This window comes from Culex pipiens, chromosome 2 (genome assembly GCF_016801865.2).
Source record: "Culex pipiens pallens isolate TS chromosome 2, TS_CPP_V2, whole genome shotgun sequence".
Taxonomy (NCBI): Eukaryota; Metazoa; Arthropoda; class Insecta; order Diptera; family Culicidae; genus Culex; species Culex pipiens.
In genome coordinates, this window is record NC_068938.1 from 3545095 (window position 1) to 3569473 (window position 24379).

At 33.6% G+C, this 24379-nt stretch overlaps 1 protein-coding gene across 3 annotated transcripts in view; it reads left to right on the plus strand.

Annotated features, from left to right (window-relative positions):
- LOC120412497 (synaptotagmin 1-like) overlaps nucleotides 1-24379 on the plus strand; it is a 33429-nt gene that overhangs the window by 3278 nt on the left and 5772 nt on the right. The window contains exons 3-8 of one of the 3 annotated variants that reach the window (XM_039572995.2): nucleotides 9785-10068; nucleotides 10449-10547; nucleotides 10615-10809; nucleotides 11377-11553; nucleotides 20237-20345; nucleotides 20547-20680. In XM_039572995.2, coding sequence (XP_039428929.1) covers nucleotides 9785-10068; nucleotides 10449-10547; nucleotides 10615-10809; nucleotides 11377-11553; nucleotides 20237-20345; nucleotides 20547-20680 — 998 coding nt within the window. Of the gene's footprint in view, nucleotides 1-9784; nucleotides 10069-10448; nucleotides 10548-10614; nucleotides 10810-11376; nucleotides 11554-20227; nucleotides 20346-20546; nucleotides 20681-24379 lie in introns of all 3 variants that reach the window. The other 2 variants (XM_039572994.2, XM_039572996.2) reach the window with 2 other exon arrangements.

Consider the following 24379-nt stretch of genomic DNA (forward strand, 5'->3'; position numbering starts at 1 on the left):
TATCTTTGAAATGTTTTGTCAAAATAAAAATAAAAGTACAACTAATTGAAAAAAGATATAGTTTAGATGCAACTATCATCACTTTTTCCACGATTTCACGTCTCAAAATTATTTTGAATATCAGTGAAAATTTCATTTGATTACATTTCAGCTAAGAGTATTTCTTCCCCGTTTATTAAAACTCCGGTTATTCAAAATTAAATTACTTAGGCTTTATAATATTACTTAAATTTTCAAAAAACTACAATTTTTTGAAACATTGTTGTTTTTTCTTAAACGCGTAAAATTTCCACGAAACTTGATGGTCCCGTGAAACTGAAAATTTAAAGCTTGAAAAATCACTTTGCTTAATATATAATTAAATGAACAAAAATCTTTCCGGTTGTTTAACATAAGATTTTATAGGTCATAACAGCATTTTTCACGTTTCGTGAAATTTCTGCGAAATTTTGTTTTTTTACGAATAGTGGTTCCCGAGAAAATCGCATTTTTTTAGAGTGAAAAATCACTAAGCCTCATAATTTTGATACATTTGGGCTTATTCTTATTTTTTTTGCGTAAATATCAGGGGTTTTAAAGACTAATGATTGGAATTAAATTTTATCGTGCATTTTACAACCCTTTTTTTAGTGCGTCCATCCCGGGAATTCCCAGGAAAAAAATCCCGGGATTTTCCCTAAACCTAAATTCCCGAATCCCGGGATTTTTGATATTTTGTCCCGGGAATTCCCGAAATTGAAAAAAAAACATTTTTTTGGTCAGGAAACTCAGATTTGGTTGTGGAAATAGATGAGCAGTTGAATACTTAGTAATCGATAACATTTTTGAAGCATTAGCAAATTTGTATTCGGCATATATCAAAATTTATTTGGCTTATAAGGGAAATTAATTAAAATTTTAGTTTACGGATCCACAAAATGCCCAGCGCTTTAAATATTTTTTTCTTTTTTTTCATTTTATTATTTTTCATCAAACATCGGCCCCTGGAGCAATTTAGGACAATAGTAACAATTTCAGACAGCATAATGTTCTGATATTTTTTTAATTAACAAAACAATTAGTACACAATTTTTCAAATTTATTGCTCTAAAAAATTCTGTACCTATTCAGACTGCAGTCCCGATTTCCCCCAGTTGGCAGTAGTGACTTAAAGATAGTTTGTAAAATATGTTTTATATAATACATGAAATTCTAAACTTTTCTAAAATTTTACATTGGATGGATTCATTTTATTTGTTGTCGTTTCTTGTTTTTTTACAGTTTCAATGAAATTTGTTTAGCTTTTGTAGTCATTTCATATAAAAAATCAAAGAAATATATTAATAAGAATTTTGTGATTATTAATATGAAATAATTTGAATCACATTGGATTAAAAATTATGATTCATTAAAAATCCAAAGCATAAAAAAAAAAACAAAAAACAAACATTTTTAATAGTTTAAAACTACCTAAAAACTGCTGTTCTTGTTCAGATTGAAGTAAAGATTATCACCAATTAATAGTATTCAGCTAATTCTATGATTTTAAGCTTTAAAAACATAACAAATTTAATGAAAACATAGATTTTATGACTGTTCAAAAAAAAAATCCCGGGATCCCGGAAATTCCCGGGATTTCAAAAATATTTTTCCCGTTTCCCGGGAAATTAAAAACCCGAGAAAATTGGACGCCCTACCTTTTTTATTCCAAAGATTTAATAAAAACGTTGCTTAGAATTCTATGTTTTCTCCCTTCAGGATTGCGTATTCTATAGAAATGTATATTGTATCATTAATTTGAAAATTTTGAGCATAAAATTATTCAAACTGATACTGTTTAAATCTAATTTATTTTACTATGTGTAAAATGCTTGAATAGAAATAAATTTATAATAATATTAATAATTTTAAAGTTTATCCAAACATTTTAAAAAGCTGTGAAGTGTCCAAAATGCAGAAATATTTTTTAGTAATGCATTCTAAGTAGATCACAATCAATTGCTATTTTTTTTTAAATTGTTATTATTTTTTATCTCATTCTTTCAAACATGAGCAGTTTTTTTTTGTAAAGGCTAATTCTCAAATATTTGTTTTAATCCAAAGGCAATCTATTATTAATTGTCGTTATAAAACATAAATTTTCAATTTTTTCAATCGTGAGCAGTTTGAAAAAAAAAAAGTTCAACTTCCAAAATGTATTTTTTCAAAACAACCTTTTCTTGACTGTCGTAATGTTTTTGTGAATTTTTCCTTTCTTTAAAATATTAGCTGATCTTTAACAAAAGTTCGACTTCTGAAATATTTTATTAAGTTTTTTTTTTTTTTTTTTTTTCAAACAGCCTATTCCAAGTTGTCGTTATATTGTTGTGAGCTTTATTCATTGTTTCAAAGATGATCATTTCATAAAAAAAAAAAATGTAACATTTACAATATTTTGGAACTTTATTTTAATTTAGAAAAACTACCTATTCTTGATTGTCAACATTTTTTGGTTTTTCCATTCTTTCAAATATAAGCGGTTAGTTTTTAGAGTTCTTCTTATAAAAGTTACGAAAGTATTTCAACCATTTTTTTTTAAATTAAAAACATAATGTTCTGATATTTTTTTAATTAACAAAACAATTAGTACACAATTTTTCAAATTTATTGCTCTAAAAAATCCCAGTTGGCAGTAGTGACTTAAAGATAGTTTGTAAAATATGTTTTATATAATACATGAAATTCTAAACTTTTCTAAAATTTTACATTGGATGGATTCATTTTATTTGTTGTCGTTTCTTGTTTTTTTTACAGTTTCAATGAAATTTGTTTAGCTTTTGTCGTCTTTTCATATGAAAAAATAGAAAAGTCTGCTACTTAAATGTTGTTGCAAGTTTTCTTTCCTTTTTAAATCTATCCTTTCAAAAGCTGGTTTTCAATATTTATGCGTTTAGGCTCACATAGTTTTTTTTATATATATATAAAAATCGACCTTTTGCCCTTTCGACGTTCTGTCCATTCGACCTTTTGTCCACTTTGGACCTTTAGGCCATTCGACCTTTTTGACATCTAACCTTTTGTCATACATTCGCTTCAAAAATAATTTCTTTATGTTTCTCATGGCTTCTACAGTTTTTTTTACAGTTTAACAACTTTTTGTTTTTATTTGATGGATTTGCCATGATTTCCCTCCCATATCTGAGTACCAGGGGAAAAAAGTTTAATCGAGTCTTCATTTTGCATCGTTCTGTTAACTGATAGATTGAAGCATTCAAACATAAAAACGACATGTTTTGAACCGCAGAGATGATTCGTTGAATTGGGTGTAGCTTGAGCATGAATGTGTATAAAATTTTCTATAAAGGGTCCACATGGTTCATGGATGGTCTCTATGGTTAAGTACTTTAAATCGTCTATTTGTAGGTTAAAATATTCCTTAACAACTTCAAAAATATGATATTCGTTCCAAAGACTCTGAGGCTCTCATTTCAAACAAATGACCACAATACATTTTTTAGATTTGTTTCGGTTGAAACCCATCATGCAGATTTTCAGATTTGTTCATCATTTCGTTTCAAAACTAATAAAAAAATATTCCATAGTTCCTTTCATTCGGTAACAATGAAAAACTTTGTCAGCTGGACAGAAAATGATTGACGTGTTTGCTTGCAGAAAATTCCAATTTATCCTTTTCCCTTGTCACACACACACACCAAACCGCAAACAACATTGAAAATTGAAGTCCGTCCGTTGTGAAAAGGTAAACACCTGATCACGGACGGTTCGCCACTTTCCCTTCAGGACACCACCAGAGAAAATTTCCACTGCAATTTTCGCATCAAATAAAAGCACCCTTTCCTGGCGAAAATGCTGTTGCCGACCAGCAACGCAACTGGCAAAAGGACGATAGGCACGGACTCAATTTCCACCCTCACACAAAATCACTTAAAGTTGTGGGTGGGTGGATGGGCTGGAGGGTACTTAAAAATACCACCATGGCCATGGGCGGCACCGTTGCTGGTAAGTGCGAGAGATTTGCGTAGGCGGCTCGAGTTCAGATGGCACAAAAAAGCGAAAGTTTTCCCTTCGGGGCGGATCTCTGCTGAAGAGGGTGTCCCTTTTTTTGCTGCCTTTGAGATGCATCCGGAGATTTCTGATTATGACATCAGCACAAAAAAAAACACGCCGACTGGATAAGAGTAAATTGAAATTGGGTGCGGAAAAAGATTACAGCTTTTCAATGATGATAAAACACCAGTAGGGAAATCCACAGGAAAATCGCACTTAAATTCTGGAAAAGTAATTGAAAAGTAAACTGTTGTTACTGCTGCGTAGAAAGAGCGTAACATATTTCCACGAATGTCAACCCAAACAGATCGCATCGCAGTCGCAATGAATTGCACCGCCTTAGATTAATCAATCTGTCCTGAAAGCGGACCCGATTGGATTGTGCCCCTCGGATATATTTGCTCTGACGTACACCGCACTGGGTGCAGAGCATGGAATATGCTGCTCCGTTCAGGAAACAGTACTTACTCCTGATAAACGACCATTATCGATTTCTTCCGCCAAGAGCAAAGGCAGAAAAACATCCAGCAGAATGACGCCGAACGTCGAACGACGCTGTCTGCCGTTTTATGACAAAGTGGAGTAGACGCCACTTTGGTCATTTCGTGCATCGAAAAAAAAAAATAGTAAGAATGTATTCTTCATCAGGATGGCATTTACGTCACTTTCCAGCTTGAACCAAACCAAGAGAGTCCGCGTCCTTCTTCTGGAGCCGGACGGCTGGCCGCTGGTGCTGCTGCCGGCAGGACTGGCCAGCAGGGCAACGAAGAGGGTATAATTTCTCAAGATTATTGGAAATTGTGCTGCACATGCCTTCGGGAAAGTGGTCGTGGGGTTGATTTTCCCTCGGCGGGGTCTTATATTGTCATTTTTCTTTGTGGCATTACAAGGCATATGGAAAAGAGAGAATCAAATAATCACTTCATTACGTGCATTTTTTTGTTGAATTCTGGGGCGAAGGAGATGGTTGCAAGATTGAAAATATTCAACGTGAACTTGATTTTGGTTGTAGTGTATGTGATCATGATTTTAGTATACCAAGTTTTTTTTTCTTTTGTAGTATAGGAAAATTGTTTATTCTTTGAAAATAAAAGTGTACGCGAGGGAAAAAGCATTTGGGTAGAGGATTCATAAGACTCCAGGAAATTTAATTAAAAATTGATTGAAATTTAAGATATTTTTTTGTAAAAAATGTTGTAAAACGCAGATAAACAAATAATCAAAGTTTCATCAAAGTTTTCATCATAAAATAATTTATTTTGTTAAAGATAAAAGGGTTTTAACAATATGCTCTGAAATGCAGCGCCCCTTAATTTTAAATTTTCAACCACTAGAGAAACCAGACACCGATATCAAATAAACAAAGAATACATTGGAAACCTTACTCAAAATCAGAGATGATACTTGAAGTAATTTTAAAAAGTTCAATAAAAAGAAATTTATTTATTTTTTGCGAAAAATGCGAATGCACAATTAAGGAGAAGCCAGAAATAATTATCGAGGATGTTCTGTATTAAATTCAATGAAATGATAATCTGAACAAAAATGAATCAGCAAAGTCCAAATCCAAATCCGGGCTTTCTCGGGGTTACCCCCTGAAATCAAAGATTGACCCATCACTAGGCTAAATTCCAAATTTGAGCTCATTCTGACCCCTCCCTCTAATCGCTTGATGTTTGTATGGGCAAAAACGTCAAAATGTATGGAGAAAAGGATCTGTTTCAGTTTTTTTACCTGTGGAGGGCGCGTCTAATCTTTATCAATCATTATCAATCCTCAGATGTAGAACCTTCATTCAATTTAGAACAACTTTCCTGAAGACACACTTATTTTTAGGAATTTTTGCTGAAAAGTTATTAGCTTCTAAAAATGACCATTTTTGCGCGGCCGGGTCAAAGGGGCTACGAAGAAACAATAATTTTTAAATGTAGGTGCGTGCTCGCTTGCCTGACTGCCTGTCTGGCATTGCTCCTGTTACGTTGTTCATTTGAGCCGGCCGCACAAAAATGGTCATTTTTAGAAGCTAATAACTTTTCAGCGAAAAATCCTAAAAATATGGTGTCTTCGGAATAGTTGTTTTGAATTTAAAGAAGATCTTAAATCTGAGAATTGATTATGATTGGACGACTATTGCGTCCTTAACAGGTAAAAAATTGAAACAGCTGCGTTTTTCCATGTATTTTGACGATTTTTCCCATACAAACTTCAAGCGATCAGAGGGAGGGGTTCCCGTGGTCAGAATGAGCTCGAATTTGGAATTTAGATGGGTCAATCTTTGTTTCCAGGGAGTAGCCCCTAGAAAGCCCGGATTTGGACCACCCTAGTGCCAGTTATACCCATCTTGGATTACCTATACAGCAGTTACATAAGAAAGTCAACAATAAAATTTAATTGGTTCGATGTGGCTAAACATTTCACTGGAGTAGAGCGTCCAATTTCCCGTCCGAAATTCAAGCGGAAGTATACATTTTCCTAGCTTCTTGGCACATTTCTTTTTAATTTACAAAAAAATAATAATCAAAAAACTCAAAATTTATTTTATTCAATTCAATTTACTGTTACTTATAACTTATCAGTTCATCTGAAAAACTTCATATCAAACTATATTTTAGATAATATTAGTTACTGAAGCTTTCACAACTGGGATCTTGTTTATTCGTAAAGCCACAAAAATAACGATATTTTGAAATGAAAATTAGTTATTCAAATTCAGGGTACTTTTTTAAACGAAAATTGTTGTTATATCATCTGAAAATAAGGTACCTCTTTTTACCAAGATTAAAATTAAGTTTTTCCACGATTATGTTTACCATGGCTAAATTGGATGAAAATTGAAAAAAATATCATTTGATTTCTCAAAGAGGGCTGTGCAAGAAGAATTTAGTTAGTTTGTTTAAAAGTGCGTATGCGTAAGCGGTTTTAATATAAAATAGCGTATAAACTACTTTATTGCTTTGATAATTCTTTTAGCCGAAGTCATTTAATAAGTTGAATCATTAAAAAACTACTTAATATTATATAGAAGGTGTCCAAAAAATAATTCAAAAACTAGCTCCAAATATTTGAAAACTTTGATTTGTGATTCCATAAAAAATAAATTTCCAGTGAAAAGGCAGTTTTTTAGGTGAATTCAATGCATTGCTTATCTATTTATTCTTGAGCTCAAACAAGTAAGATTTGTTATGGAAAAAGGCTTGCCAACAAATCCATATTTCCTTCATGATTTTTTTTTTATTTCAACGTCTTCTCAATATTATTCTTTATCATGTTCCCTCAAACTGTTCACAGAGCCATAATTAATAGCAATTTTATGGTTTTGAGCATGGTTTCATTATACTCGCTGTCCAAACACTATGATTAGAAAAATAATAATGCACAAAAAATATTAATGATTATTTATAGTGTGTTGTATGAATTGCAAGACAGCCTATAAATTAAGAATATTTATATATTTTCTTGAATTTTTTTATCTACAATCGGTTAACGCATTTATTGCCCTCGCACTAATTTTGATCATTTATGTTGCTATTTTATACAATTTTGTTGAAGAATATTAATCAGAACCAAAATCAGAAAATTCTTCGATAAATTTAAAATTTCCCGGGATTTCCCGGGAAATTTGTTAAAAATTTCCCGTTTTTCGGGAAGTCTGTAACCCCGGGAAATTGGACGCTCTAGAGAGGTTCTTTGGCCCAAATAATAGGACCTGCGTTATTAAGACCATTAGCGTGATCCGATACATTGCAATTTTCGTCGATTTTGCAAAAAAAAAAAACAATTTTAACCGATTTTAGCTCTCTTGAACGTGGCATGAAGGAGTTTAGTTGGACTTTCAAGGAAAAATGGTTTCTAATTTCAAAAATCTAGCCTCGGTTAACCTCGTTGGATAACTGTAGGCTCGTACTGAAAAAAACCTCTTTTTGCAACTTGTTGCATAAACTACTATTATAGCATATATACAAGTACTAAAAAGTTCATCTTTTCAGCACTTATCGATACAGGTGATGAAATTCTCCATTGCACGTGGGAATGTTTTTTTTCAGGAATTTTGCAAGATAATTTATGTATACCCTAAAAGAGCACTCAGCTTGCAAAATCTAAACTTAGAAATATGTACCCTCCCTGTAATGGCTTATGAATTGATCTCAGTTGAAAGGTTCTCCAAATCTCTAAATTGCAAATGTAGCATCCTAGGGCAGAACTGTTAAACTGTAATAAACACCTATTGAAAAAATAATAATAATGTATGTATATATTGAGAGTATCAGCATAAATCTTATCTAATCTAATCTAAAATAATCAAATCTAATCTAACCCTCGCAATCAATCATTCAAGGGCATTAAAATTAATTTTGGGTAGATTTACGCCTTGCATCTTTTTACGATTATTGCCAATTGCAATGCATTAAAAAATCACAAACGTTAAAGCGGCCAAGCCTACCGCGTAAAGCAAACCGCTGAGATGATTCGTTGAATTGGATTGGGTTAGAGCACGAATGTTCAAACAACAATACATTTCTGAATTTACAGGGGAGGAAGAAACTTGAGAGATTTATCTACTATCTAGCAAAGGGGCTATCCATAAACCACGTACACATTTTTTTTTAATTTTCAGATATTTTTTTGCGTTTGTTATGAATGTTGTGATACTCTTTGCGTATACATTTTGAGAATCATACTTGAAATTTTAAATTATTTTTGTATGACTTACTGACGTGCAAATTGTTAAATTACATAGCCTCTCATATTTGATGTCAAGTTTCATGATCTGAAATCTTTAAAAAGGTGAAACATCGAAACAACAACACAACACAACATATCAATTCAAAGACGTAGCAAATATCAAAGTTATGTTTACATAAACAAAAATCTCACTATTTAACAATAAAATTGTTTGAAGAATTAAATTCAAACTTTTTTTATTTGACATAAATTATGTGGGGAAATATTTAACCCATTTTAAAAATGTGTTTTTTAGTCATAGGAAAGGCCCTTAAAAAGTTGTGACCATTAAAACAAAACAAAATTTTTATCTTATGAAATCGGCACCTTGATAAAGAACTTTGAGGACAAAGTTTTGTTAAAAATCGGAGAATAAAAATAAACAAAGCTCAAATGAACTTTAAACCAATGTTTAGTAGATAAAAGATTGCTGAAATTTTCTGATTATTTACAAAGTATTCGATTGCTCCTTAAAATTAAGTTCTAGACTAATTAAATTCTTAAATGACTAAAAAATAATACCTAGAAGCTTCACATTAGAAATGAGAACATAGAAGAATTTTAACAACAACGCAAACAGTCGTTACCACTGGCTCCTTAGACCATCAAACTTCCCAAAAACTGTCCAACTCCAAGTGAAACTTACTTAAGAACACCGCAGAGAATTTCCCTTTATCCTCTTTAAAATTTCCGTCTTCTAAATTTCAAATTTGTATACCCTGGTGTGTGGTGGAGATGGGAGCTGCCGGCAATGGACGGCGGTCAAGGTGTTGAGACTCTGGTTTAGGTGGAATTAGTTCTACTCCCAATTATCAACTCCTATGCAATTTGGACTTAAATAATCACCATTTTGCATAAATCACCGTATCCAAGCAAAGCGGATTTCATCAAAATTACAAAGTGTTAGGAATTAGTTATTAAAAAACATCAAAATTTTAGAAAACTTCATTGATTTTTATATTCTTCAACACTGAGATAGCTGAAAGCTATGATATTTTTTTCGAGTTCTAATCCGTACCATTTTCTCCTTTTGCAGAAGAAAATGACGAGTACTCGAGTACCGCGGCGCCAACGAAGGGCGAGGCGGAAAAGATCAGCGAGAAGGCGGCGGAAATCACCGAGGCCCTGGCACACGAGATGGGCATCCCGACGTGGGGCCTCGTGTCCATCATCATCGTCGTCTGCCTGATCATCCTCGGCATCTGCGGCTTCTGCATCCGCCGGTGCTTCCGCAAGAGACGCTCCAAAGACGGCAAGAAGGGCATGAAAGGAGTCGACCTAAAATCGGTACAATTATTAGGTTCAGCATACAAAGAAAAGGTATTCAGTAGAATCTCATTCATTAAATCTGTGTCAGTGTACAGGTGCATTGTAATATGTGCGTTCACTAAAACTAACCAAATACCAACTGCCAAAGCCTGCAAAAAAAAATGTCTGCAAACCAAAACCAAAAAAAAAACTGTTGTATTTGTTGTAAAACCCTCTTTTAAAGCTGAACCAATCTAGATGCTACATATTTATTATATATACTACTATTAGAGTACTGTTCTTTTTCGATGTTTAGTAGATGTCCCACCTGTTCCATCGCTGAGCGGGAGATCTCAGCAGGGCAAGCCAAGCTACATTTTCCTATTTTCTTGCTTCTACTCCTTGCACCAAATCACCACATCAAACCAACTACACACCCATAAAACTCCTAGGTTCAACCCGACATGGAAGAACTGACCGAGAATGCCGAGGAGAACGACGAGGGGGAGAGCAAGCAGAGCGAGCAGAAGCTGGGCAAAGTCCAGTACAAGGTATTGCGCGAGATCGCCGTGGGATTTGTGTGATGTTCTGATTTGTTTTTGTTTTTTTTCTTTTTAGCTTGAATACGACTTCAACGCGAACGCCTTGACCGTGACCGTGATCCAGGCGGAGGAGCTGCCCGCCCTGGACATGGGAGGCACTTCCGATCCGTACGTCAAAGTCTACCTGCTGCCGGATAAGAAGAAAAAGTTCGAAACCAAAGTCCACAGGAAAACCCTCAATCCGGTATTTAACGAATCGTTCACATTCAAGGTGAGTCCAGCTTTTTTCCGGAACCTTTTTCGGTGTCTTTGTCGTTTTGTCCTCTATCTCTCTGTTTCTACGTCGCGTTTTCTTATGGGTTTCCCCGTTTTCTGATCACCTTCTTCCATACAAAACTTTGATCACGGTTTTTCGCGCGACCGGAAAAGGGTCGAAATCGGCGATGGCTTTCGACCCTTTCCCGTTTTGATGCACTCTTTTTAGTTTCCACACGAGATCCTTCATTTTTCGAGCATTTTCCATGATATTCCAGCATTCAGACTTTATAAAACCTTTACGAACTACTCTTTCCGTCAGGTACACTTTAACAGAGCAGCTCTCTCAGATATTCTTACAGAGAAAAAAAGAAAAAGTCTAACAGTTCTGAATTACCCCCTTCAAATCTCTAGGCCATAGAACAAATACACTCCGTCTGTCTATTATGTGTGTGGTAAACTAACTGCTGTGTGTATACTAACTATATGTGTGTTAAGTCTGTCCCGTTGATTCAAGGATCAAGCTAATCATAACTTTTTTGGCTTTATTTTCTCCCTCTCTCGATACTCTCCACGAACGCAGAGCCTTCCATATGCCGACGCAATGAACAAAACGCTGGTGTTTGCCATCTTCGACTTTGATCGATTCTCGAAGCACGACCAGATCGGCGAGGTCAAAGTGCCCCTCTGCCAGATCGATTTGGCCCAAACCATCGAGGAGTGGCGAGAACTGCAGAGCGTCGAGGGCGAAGGCGGTCAGGTACGTCATCGGTTTCGATTCCGGGTCAGGCTCGTCTACCCGATTATTTTTGACTTTTTTTCTTTTTTATTTTGTGTTCCTACCGGGTTGTACCCCCGGGACTACTCTGAAGAACTTGCACCACCACACACAATACCACCAACCAACAGTTTAGAAGAACATTTTAAAAAAAAACAGTGCTTTTGAACGGTTCACCCCTTGAGAAATGTTTCGAACATTACACACAGTCTTACGATTTTCCTCCCCTTCTACGAAAATTTGTGATGAAGAACTAAGCAACTAAACCGACGTTTGAAGCAAGTGATCAAAGACACTGAGACACAACTCTCTCTCTCTTACTTGAGCAGAAAGGCTAGACTTTGTCGCGAAATCGCCCCACAGGAAAGCAGACAACAAATGCTTTCGACTTGGCGCATTTAACTATCGTTAAAGAGATCGATTCCAGTAACGTACACCCAGTTCAAATCCTATTCATTTTTATAATCTATTCGACTATAAAACGCGATAATTTTCCATGGTATTACATATGATTATAGGCTATGATACTAGACTCGAGGAGATTTGTTACTTTTCTTTCCTTTCTATTTCTTATTACATTTCATACTTCATATATTTGCTTACATGTTAGTATATTTTCCTTTCTATTTGACGTGAAAGTATAAACTATAATTTTATTTTCCAACAATAAATAAGTCTCTAATATACTCATTCATAATAACTTTACTCTCTTTAGTTGATGGTCTTCAACGAACGGCTTTAAACTGTTTTCAATTACTTTCGTTTCTATCCAATATATATCACTGTTTCTGTTGATTGGAAGTAATCTCTAATTACCGAATGTGTGAAGACTTGTATTTATAACGCAACAAAAGTCATAGGATTGATTAGTTTTCCAAAAAAAAACTTGCTATCTATCTCTTCCAGCATCCTCAAATCATTGCATGGGGTCACTTTTTGCTACCAGAAGAGAGGGACACAATACTGTTCCACCAGAATAAGTTTCGCAAAAAAACATAAAACTCAAAATTGTGTGGAACAGTATGAACCCACTTGCCCCACCACCGCCGCCGCCACCCAAGTCACGCGCGCCTCTGCAATGATTTGAAGATGCGTCCACAAAGCCAAAACATAAGAAAAAAAAACATCTCTCGATCTTCATTACCGAATATTGCAAAAAAAAAAACAATAATTCAAAAGTAACATTTAGTTCTTTCTTTGTGGTCCGACATTACTTTGTTTTCCAAAACTAATTTAATTGACGTAAGTTATTTTTTTCTTTTTCCTCAAATTTTTCTCTGCTGTGCTTACGCCTGTGAATGGTTGTGTCTTCATCAAAAAAAATATATCTAAAAAATATTTTATATGCATGTAACTGCTTCAAAACCAAACTATAAAAATCGATTAAACCATTACACGTAAGTATCGTTTTTCATAAGGAAAAATATTTTAAAGTCTACATTACCCAAGTTAAAGTGCCGCTGTATATTGTTTGACTGTATTGGCTTTTTTGTATAGCTTTAATGTAATTTTTTTCGTAAAACTGTATTTACTGCAAATAACTATAAACCGATTGCTGTGGATTGTCTACTAATCAAGATAAAAAAAAAAACGATTGCGTTTTGTTTTCCGGATTTTTTTTTTCGTTTTTGGTTACACCTTTTTCAAGCCCTTTTATTTTGTCAAACAACAACGAAAAACAAAATATTCATAACATAGGCAAGCAAGCAAGCAAAAAAAAGAAACGTCAAAATATTTGCACACACCCAACAGAAGTAAGCGGACCCCCCTCCACATCACACTAGTTTGCGCTAAAAAGAAGGTTCTGAGGTGATAAGATTCTTAAGGCGAAGGTTAGCTTCTTACTACTACAATATACTTTCCTTTTTTCTCTTTTCGTTAAACTGCAATTTACATTTTCTTACTATTTTTAAATACTACTTTAACTAACAGTAAACAATTTCAGACATTTCATGCGTTTGAATTTTCCACTATCTTTTTACCAACTTATCTTGAATTCATTTAGACATTGGAAAGTTGCAACTAGTAATATTTTTTCTCAGTACCGTAAACCGGGGTGACTTTGATAGGATTTCAATTTGATTTTGGAATATTTTCCAACAGGTAAGGCATTTCTCAAGATTATTATTTTTAAAATATGTACTGGGGTAGACCACACAAAGTTCATGCACTATTTTGGAAAAAAAAGTTTTTTCAATAGTGTTTAGAAAAATAGCTACGTTAAAAATTCTTAGTTTTAATTCCGGGGTGACTTTGATAGTCATAGTTTTTCTTGTTAAAATCATATTTAAGATGTTCAAACTTTATTTGTACGTTAAATGTACCATAACTAAAGTAGCTGATATAGCTTGTAAGAAAAAAAAATCAATGTTTATGTTGAGTTAACTAAGTTTATAAGCTTTTTAACAAAATACATATACATTTTAGGTAAAATTGTTAAAAAGTCGGAATTTTGCATGAAATTTGTTATAACTAGTTTTGTTTATAAAATTATCTATTTATATTGCATTTTATATTGAATTCGAAGCACGAATCACAAGTTTTCACATTTTACATGAAATTTGTTCAACTGAAAATGCGTATAAATTTGGAGATTTTTTTAAACTGTGTTTCAAAAACACATATTATTTATTATTTACAAACTTATTTAATCTTCTCCTAGTGGAAAATTGTCCAAAGCATCCGAAAATACATTCCGTTTTCCGATTAAAAATCATGTTCATTGAGAAAATTATGACACTTTGAAAAATTTAAAATAATTACTTCCATCAATATTTTCTTAACTATAGTTAACTAACTTTATAAACCTTTCAAAAATTTATGAAAAGTTCTTCTTGAGTTTCTTTGAACACTTCTCTACCACGGTCAGTATGTTTCTGAACCATTCCTTACGTATTTTAATTGTACTCTTCATTTTGCGGAAAAATCGCAAACCTATCAAAGTCACCCCGGCTATCAAAGTCACCCCGTTTTACGGTATTTCTTATTATTACCAAAAACATTCAAAATCCATTTCCGTTACCGGCTGTTTTTCGTCTTGTCTGAGAAACACCGAACGTATTGGCAGTTTATCACGGTTACATTTTCCAAAAGCTTCATAGTAGTACAGTTGATTTTTGTTGGTAGTTTTGTTAAACTTTACAACTCACGATCGCGTGCCGCAGAGGTTTTTTCTTTCAACTTGGTTACGTATTTGTTTTGTTGACAAGCAAAAAGCAACATCAGTTGAATATTATTTCACTACAATCGGATCAGATATTTTTTTTAATTTCGGTATCTTATCGGTTCCTTCTGTGAACTGCATAAAACACATTAGAAAAATCACAACTACACACACACAACAAAGCTTTACAACACACTTTTCACCAGCTTTTAGCAGGTTACAGTAAATTTACACAAAAACACAATCGAAACTTTTTTTGAATTTTACGTTGGTCAGTAGTCGTAGAAGCAAAATTACACACTTCACATATTTTTGCAAATCAACAGCTGAAAATTATTTGATTATTATTTGTTCCATAATTTGGCTTTCGTTATCGAGCCAATTATATTAAAATTAAGTTTTTTTCAAGCTTTTGTAACATGAATCGGTTGTATACATACATGCGAAACAAAAATATCGGCTTTTTTATTGTTGTATTCAGTTTACAAATTACAACAAATTGACAACACAATTTCAAAATTATTTCTTATTTTCACACAATTGTACCAAAATCACCCAAATTACCTCCGAGTTGTTTTATGTTTTTATTGTACAAAAAGTATTGCACATTGTTTGTGTTCAGTTGATAACGAAGCTAGACATATTTATATATTTACGTATCCACATAGTGTAGATAGTACTGTGAAAATGCTTTTTTCTCTCCACGAAACGCTTTTTCTCCCTTTTTCTTAACCTAGAGTTTGACCAGAGTTGGTAGTTCTTTTTGTCCATTCCACCAAACCAATTCCGTAGAACTGTAGTCAAAGTAATGTACCAAAAGTATCTCTTGAGAAATTATATCAACAACAAAAAATCTACATCTAGCACCATCTTGTACATATGAACCTTTTTTCCTTTCGTTTTTCGTTTTCCTTGTAAATTTCTCAACTCTCGATCGTTCTACATCCATCCGAAGATAGAAAAAGTGGCCCCCCGATTTTCAACTGCAAAAAATTATACCTAAGAACAAACGTTTGAGCTAAACAGAAAACAAAACATTTGTGTTGTATGAACCAACTGTGTGCCAAGTTTACAAACTAATTTGGTCCAAGAATTGTGTCACCGTAGCAAACTTGGTTGAAAACCCTTTCCCTCCTGGAGAATCTCTAGCTGTGTACGTTTTGAACGTTGTTTTATGATTATGACTTGAGTTTAGCTTCCGCATATTTGACCAAAAAAAAACAACTTACAAAAAAATACAATCCGTACATATTCCACATACCTTATGTATCGTAAGACATATTATACATATTATAATCCGTAGTTGTTTTACTTAGAGATGTGTTCTTTTTGATTGGGACGAGTGGTTATATACGTTGAACCTTGAAGTTATTTTCTGTTGATTCCCTTTGACGAAAAAAATGCCTCAACAGCTGCATGTTGCATTAGTTTTGTGCCAGAAATATTCGAGCAAATGTAAATGCAGCAAGCACCCTTTCCGAGATTGAGCAAGAAGGGACTTTTTCCGGAGAAATTTTCCACCCTGCCATACAGGGTGGTTGAGTGATCCTCCCCCCCCCCCAAGATGTGTAATGTGGACCCATATATCTATCGAAAAACCATAGCCTAATACACACCCCACCAAATAGTAGCGCTAATAATCCTCCCAAGAACAAAAAAAAAACAAGCAAGCTCCTCAGTTTTAGAAGTTACTCCTTATTATTTGCTAACATTAGATGAATGTAGAGTTTATCCACGTGTACAATACTAGCATATTGTTTGATTAGCAAATTTTGTAAAATGCTATGTGTTTGTGATTTACTAAACTAAAAGCATAACCAGAACAAACCAAAAAAAAACGAACAGTCCATGAGCGATTCTCGCGAATGAGTTGGAGTTGGAGAGCGCGGACGAAACTGCGAAATCGTTGAAAGATGTTGACGATTGTGACAATTTTATGAGAAAAAAGTTAACATAAATTACAACAAAAAAAACACAACACAAATATATTTTTGCTTTTTTTTTCTTTCGAGATTTTTTCGAAAATCTTAGAAATTTTGCGATGGTCAAACAATTGTTTAATCCAGGTTTTGAAAACACTCCCAGCAAAACTAAATTTGAATTCAAATTTTTACTCGAGATAAGTTACTTAACTGTGCTATCTCAAAAGAATTTTTACATAACTAAGTTGTGCATGAATCTGCTGAAGAATATATTTTACTTAAGAGAAAGTGAAGAAGATACTAAACTAAAATTATAAAATAAAAAATAAAATCAGGCCAAATTATACTAAATCGAAATCAGATATTATAAAAATTAGACTTTACAATCAAAAAATTATTCAATCTTTAAAAAATATCACCCTTAAATTTTTTCTTGTAAAAAATATTTATTGCCAAAAATCTCATTAAAACATTTCTGTGTTCGTTATTAAAATACCATTCATACACGGAAAAAATCATTTTTTCCAAAATCGTGAATTTTCCAAAATCGCGAAAATCGTGAACAAATTCACGTTTATAGTGCACATGCACCATACTCCTAATAAATTTCTTCGTGATTTTCAAATTCAAGAGCACAATCCAGGATATCTGGATTTTTTGTGTAGTCGGTTTTATTTTATTTATAACTACAGCCAACACTTATCGTTTATCTAAATTTCCATTTTTGAAAGGTCTTCAAAGAAACTTAGAATTCATATTTTGGTATTAAAAACGCCACCGATCTCAAATGAGTAAAACTTGACGAGTTGAATGCCGGTTACATTACCAAATAAATAATCTAAATATTCAACAACATTTGAAATAATTTAGGGATAAAAAAACCTATTTTTGTTTCGATAATCCGTAATAATTTTTTTGTTATAACTTCGGATAATCAAATTGAGACTTCATCAAAAATTGAAATTATTCGAAAAGGCATTTCATAATTAAAAAAAACACTTTTCTTTAATTCTTTTTTTCTTTAATTGAGTGAAACTTGAAAATTGTAAATCTTCTTGAATCAAATTTCATTCAAATTTAAAGTGAACATAAAAACAGTGAAATATTCTCTCAGACTCAAATATTGTTTGCAAAGAAGATTATTTTAAACCTATATGTAAATTTGAACAAATTTTATTGCAAAGAAGTGATTTTTTTCTAAAATTTCAACGCATTGAAAAGATCGCAATTTGAAAAATTGTTCTAATAATAGTATCATACCTGTTTTTTAACAGAGATTTCATGAAACCATATAAAAATTATTCAAAATGATTAACCTATTGATTTTTAAAATATTTTTTCTGTTTTACTTTTTTAACAACAGTGCCGTCGTTTTAGCGAAATGATCGCCTAATTTTCTTTCAAAATTATTATTTTTGATCAGTTTGGATTTCCATTTTTGACATTGTAAATAAATATTGATGTTTTTATAATATTGTATAAAATATTACCATTTAACATTTATGGAATATATTTTACACAATAAAAAAAACTTGATGATTTTCAATTAAAAAAAGCGCATAATTTTTTTTATTGAAAAAAAACGTAATATTCAAAAAACAAATAAAATTTAAATGTCTCAAAAATGTTCTCTATATTTTAAGCTTAATAATAAATTGCCCAAATCATCAATATGCTAAAATCGTACAAACATTCACAAAAAAAATCAAATGAAAAAAGGAACTCGCAAAGGAGAGAAAGGGTTCACAAATACACACACAAATGTCGCAACCAAAGCTGCCACCAAACTGTCTCTTAGGTATAACTTTACGGTAAAGAAAAACAAATCTACAATCTTTAATTTAAAAAAAATACATTTTAGATACTTTTTTCCGAGATTCATAAAACATTCATGCGTTTCTCATCCTTTGTTTGAAGACGTTGTTTGATTTTAGACCATCGTTTTTATAAAGATTTTATTTGAGCTGGGTGTTTTCCTGAAACAAAATTTTCAAAGTCGAATAGCTTACGTATTGTGACTGCTTGTGGAAAGCAATAACTACAATAACTACCACATTTCTCCACCATCACCGTCGGTTTGAAGCACTGAAAAAAAACCGAAGCAAAACTTGTTAGTTTTCACCTCCGCGTGTAACGTGGCAGCTTCGACAATGCCAACAAGAAATATAAGTACCTTATACAACTCGGACAGTTTGGTATGATCAAGTTTGAAAGTTTACTTAAATGTCTTTTGAAAAAAAAAATACCTCGACGACCAACAAAACCAACTTTTTTTTGCTGTGAGAATTTTTGAATTTTCGTATTTTAAACTTTGTTGTGTAACTGACCGATTGTTTGTGGACAAACAAGTTTGTACCACTTTCCAAGTTGATTGATTTTCAAAACGTAAAATCAATCGATTTTTTAGTTAACTTTAGACACTTGGATTGCGTTGCTGTGTCCCAGAGGCGAATCGAGCAAAGAAACCTCTTTCGTTACAGTTTTAACCGTTGTTTGTGTCACACTTATATAAACCTTCCCCCCGCCCTGCCCCCCCAATAAAAACAACTAGTACCGTCGTTGTTTAGTATAGTTGACAGAGTTTTGTTGTTACCAATAGTTGAATGCAAAACCAAATAACTAAGCGAATAAATCGAAACCAACCCAAACAAAAAAACGTGTTACTGACAAGTGAAACGCTGTAAAAATATGCTAGCAAATAATTTGGCAAAGTACACACACACTGAACACACAAAAACACACAAACATACACGTATCAATTGGCAACTAAACAGTAGTGATCATAACTTAGAAGCGAAATATGACGAGAAATGAACTTCACACGAGCAGTTTACCAAATTAAAGTGCTTCGATTTTGTTTCTCTACAATCAGCCAGTCAATGTGAGGTTTTGGATTATTTTTGATAAATTTAAAAAGTGTGCTTGAACATTTTTCACATTAAAATTCAAACAGATTTGGTGAAACGCATGACAATCATTACACTGAATTTCAAAATAAACTATCTTGTGCTAACTCGAGGTACAATTTTAGAATAAACGCAACACATTCTACTTCTTCTTCTATTCTTATTTTCCTCCCAAAACTCACAAACTTTACATGACTGCAGTGAAGATCGCAAGCAATGCGCAGAAATTCAAACGAAACAAACTCCAACCTCTTTTTCGCTGATCGTTTCATTAAATATAAAAAAATCAACAACTGTAAATGCTATCTTTTAGAAGCACGTAGTGATATTTAAAAAAAAACAGACAAACAAACAAAACAACTATGTAAACCTATATACATATATTGTATTTTCGCTGCTGGTTTTAGAGAATCAAAAAAGCATGAAATCCTGAAGATGTCTTTTTTGGTTTTATTATATTTTTATATATATTTAACTGTGCTGCTAGACCGATATATATTTATTTAAAAATAAATACCTTACTAGCTTTTCGCCCAAAGCTGCCCACACCCTCGCACACGAGAGTTCGAAAGTGCCGAAAGCGTTTTACAATTTTTGTGTGTGTTTTTTCTCCTCTTTTTTCCTCTCTTCCCTTGAAAAATCCCTCGAAAATCCCCCCTCAACAGGACAACAAGCTGGGAGATATCTGCTTCTCGCTGCGTTACGTACCCACTGCAGGTAAATTAACCGTCGTGATCCTGGAGGCGAAGAACCTGAAGAAGATGGACGTCGGTGGATTGTCAGGTAATGATACCGTTCCCGGGAAAAGAAAATCTTGCACCAACTCACTTCACTCTGACGCAACAAGTGCTGTGAAAACGCGATACTCTCTTTAGAACTAATACTCTAGCACAGGCGCGTCCATAAACTACGCCCCACGCGTTGTGATGACAGCTGGTTACCCGTACTAATTCAAAGTTCTTCTTTTTTTTTCTTCAATTATAGATCCCTACGTTAAAATTGCTCTGATGCAGAATGGAAAGCGTTTGAAAAAGAAAAAGACTAGTATCAAAAAATGTACACTAAACCCCTACTACAATGAGTCGTTCTCATTCGAAGTTCCTTTCGAACAAATACAAGTATGCGAGAATGTATTATACTATCATATAAAAATTCTGTGTTGTGTTGCATTTTTCTATACATACTGTACTGTATATATTATATATTGAGCGTTTTCTCCTGCATAGAAGTTTTATAACTGTAAATGTATAAATCCAAGTACTAACGTTTGAGATGATGTACTAAATACCGAATCATGTGTAATGTTTCGAGCAAAACATAAAAACACGCCACACTTGATTTGTCCCGCAACGGTCCGGTGGCCACCAGTTTGCCACCGGACCGGGACGACGCCCTCAAACATTATCAAACAAGACTTAAACAAAACCAGTTAAATGAAAAGCATGCTTCCTACTGTCAAAGACTGCGATCAACTGTTTTTAAAAAATGATCGAATCCCACCAAAAAAATACTCCCCCCACCACCTTTTGCAAGCTTCAATAACGTTCGTTGTGCTGGCGTTGATTTTGCCGGCGACGGCCGAGCAATCACAGATTGATTAAACTTCTTCATTTCGACATACATACATACATACATCAGCCACCAAAGACAAGTAGGTGAAACATATCAACATTCTGGCAAGGCGGGCGCCGTTATTGATCAAATTGACATCATCTCATCGGAAAATCCCCCAAAACGTCCCTCGTTTCATCCGTTTGTCTGTGGTGTTTCATTTTTAATTTTTCGTTTGTAGTTCGTATCGTAGCATTGATTAGCCATGTAGTTCATGTTTGTTGCATATATTTTTTTACGTTGAGTTTTACGCGAGGGGCATCACAACCACCCAAGAGCAGTGGAGGCGTCGCTCGATACAGCCTGCTGTGTTGATGTTGACGCCTGTCGTCCGGAAGTTTGTCGTCTTGCCGTTGTTTTGGTGTTACTCCCGATAATCCATGAGTTGTACTGTGAATGCTTTGTCGTCCAGAGCGCGGCAAAAAAGCGCGTTACAATATCGGAGCGAAATCGGTTCCAGCACAACCGTCCTCGTGTATTGTAGTTTTGTGTCTATCTGTATATAACCTGTTCCGAGAACATTGCAACTTATGAAATATGTGTGTGTTTATTAGAGACAATCAATGTATCTCTACACTTCTACGAATCTTTCAAATTTCTTCCTCCTCTTTGAGAACCCGCCACAAAGGCCCAATAACCTTTCAAACAAAAAATCGAACCAAACTTCACAAAACAAAATACCCACAGCCCAGTCATCTGTCAAAGATGAAACCGTAAAAGACACTTCAAGCATCAACCCCCCTGGAAGCAGACAGTAACAACCCCAGATTCCTTCCCTCCCCCCACCCCCTCCAAAGAAGCGTGACATTTTTTCGACACTTCTTTTCTCTAGTTCAAACCAAGCAACAACAGTTCAAAGTTCAAAAGCAAACCAACATCAACAACAAAACTTCACACCAAATACCAATACCGCCCAAAAACCCAGGAGAACAGTCGTGTGGACACAGAAGCGTGAGCACATTCCAATCCTTTGGCAAATATGAAAATATGATGCGCAACCAACTAAGTATCGTTAAATATATCTACATATATATTCTTTATTTTTCTTTTTGTTACAAGAAAAACGTCTCAATCATATTTTTTCCCTCTCTTTTTATCCACCACAAACGATAAACCGTAAAAATCGAACAAGACGAGCAAGCTTCACTGCTCCGAGAGCATCGTTACAGGACGTTACAGTGTTATTACATCCCCACTGCAAAAGCAAAACCAAAAAAAAAAGTTGTACCATTTTGCCTCATTTTGTTTCCAAATACTTCCTCCTTTCATATTATAAGATACCATATATTTGTCTCTCTAGCCAGTGTAACGTATTGTGTTACTTCCTCGTTCCTAATTTTTGTTGCTTCGTCATTTGCTACCTCTCACGACACTTCCCTTCAGTTTTCCAACAAAAAAAAAAATCTAATTGTTCCATCCTTTAAAACGAACATCTTGTTGTGGTATCTCTCCTTGCCGTTGTTGTGAAGCGAATGCAACTCTCTCTCTCACTCTCTACGACGCAAAGCAATATTTGAATATTTCGTCATTTGGAATGGAAACATCTACCAACATCATTTACTCGCAGATTACATGCAGAGGCATTTGACCGAAAAAAACACAGTTTTGATCGAGTATCAATACATTTCCGTTTACAAGTATTTCTAGAAAAAAATAATACTAGATACAAAAAAAAAACACAGAACCAACAACGCCAGAATCCAATCCAAATTTACACCACTCAAATGAGGTTGCCCGCAAATGTCTGCATGAATACAATTTTCCACCAAAAAAAGAACACACAAAGTTTCGAGAAAAAACAAGTTGATGCAAACATTTTCAACATCCACTCCAAAAAATAAATAAATAATCAAAACTCCTCACGAAAGGTAACCCCTAACTAACTCTCTCAAACTATCTCTCTATCATCCTTCTATCCTACTACTACTTCTACTACTATCCCAACTCTCTCCTGAAACGATTATTTTGACTAGTTCGGTGGAAGATTTTCTCGGCGCGAAACCCCACGGAATGCATGCCTTAGTTGTGATGTAGTTACTGTTTGGCCCCTTCCCCAGTAAAAAAAAGCCGAATCGATGTTCGTTTAACAAAAAAAAAGTGTGTTTACATAGCATGTGAAAGTTTGATGTACTGTTTAGGTGAAGAGTTTGAACGAAATTTTTATTGTACGTTACACAAAACACGATGTATTTAAACTTTTCAAAACATCCAATTGATAGTTTTTGAAACCTTTGAATGAAACTATAATCCAAAATGATCAATCTTAGAATTCTAACTAGCATAGTTTGCTTCCCTGCTAATTCAGAAACCTATAAGAATAGATTTTATTCTATATTGATGCGTGGCATACTATGATCGCATTATTAACTAAAAAAAAAGCATCATTACTGATTTAAGTTTTTCTCAACCAGCTTTTTAAATCGACCCTCTTTTTGGTTATAGAATTTATTTTTATTTCGATTGAATGGCAAGCATTCTTCAGCATAGATTTTAAATATTCTAATATGGAATGCTTCCCTATAAAAAAAACTAAACTTTAAAAATGTATAAGAATATCCTTTATGTGTTCAAAACTTTAAAATCATTGGATCATTGGAAAGATCTATAAAAAAAATCTTTCAAAAAAATTGTAAAATCGTGGGCTTTTTCCAAACAAAGCCATTTTTAGCCACTTTTAATGTTATTTTTAATGTCCTAATAAAAGTAGCAGTTAATTTAGAGTTTTTTTTCTACTATCGCTTAATCGACTGAAATTTATTGAATTTATTTTATAAAATTAATTGTATTTGAATTAATTTTTAGTTGTAAGGATCTCCAAAAACATTTTTTCTTAGTTCTAGGTTATATTCAACAACATTTAAAGGAAAGGCAGATTCGGTTAAGGATTTTTTTCTAAAAATATTTCTGATTTTTTTATTGGTTCCATAGGGCCATAATTCTATTAAAAAAAAATTTCCTACATTTTATTAAAAATTTCAGCTTAAAGACCACAATTTATGATAAAGAAAAAGTTGCCAAATTGGTCAAACATGATCGACATCTACCATAGACACCTGGATAATATTATAAATCGAGAAACCCCATCGGAGATTTATACTTAGAAAGTCGTGTTTTATTAGCATAAATCAGAATCTTTATAAATAAAAATATTCTTAAGATAAAATCGCGTTTTTTTTTTCAAATAGGCTTAGCTTTTATAGGTAGAT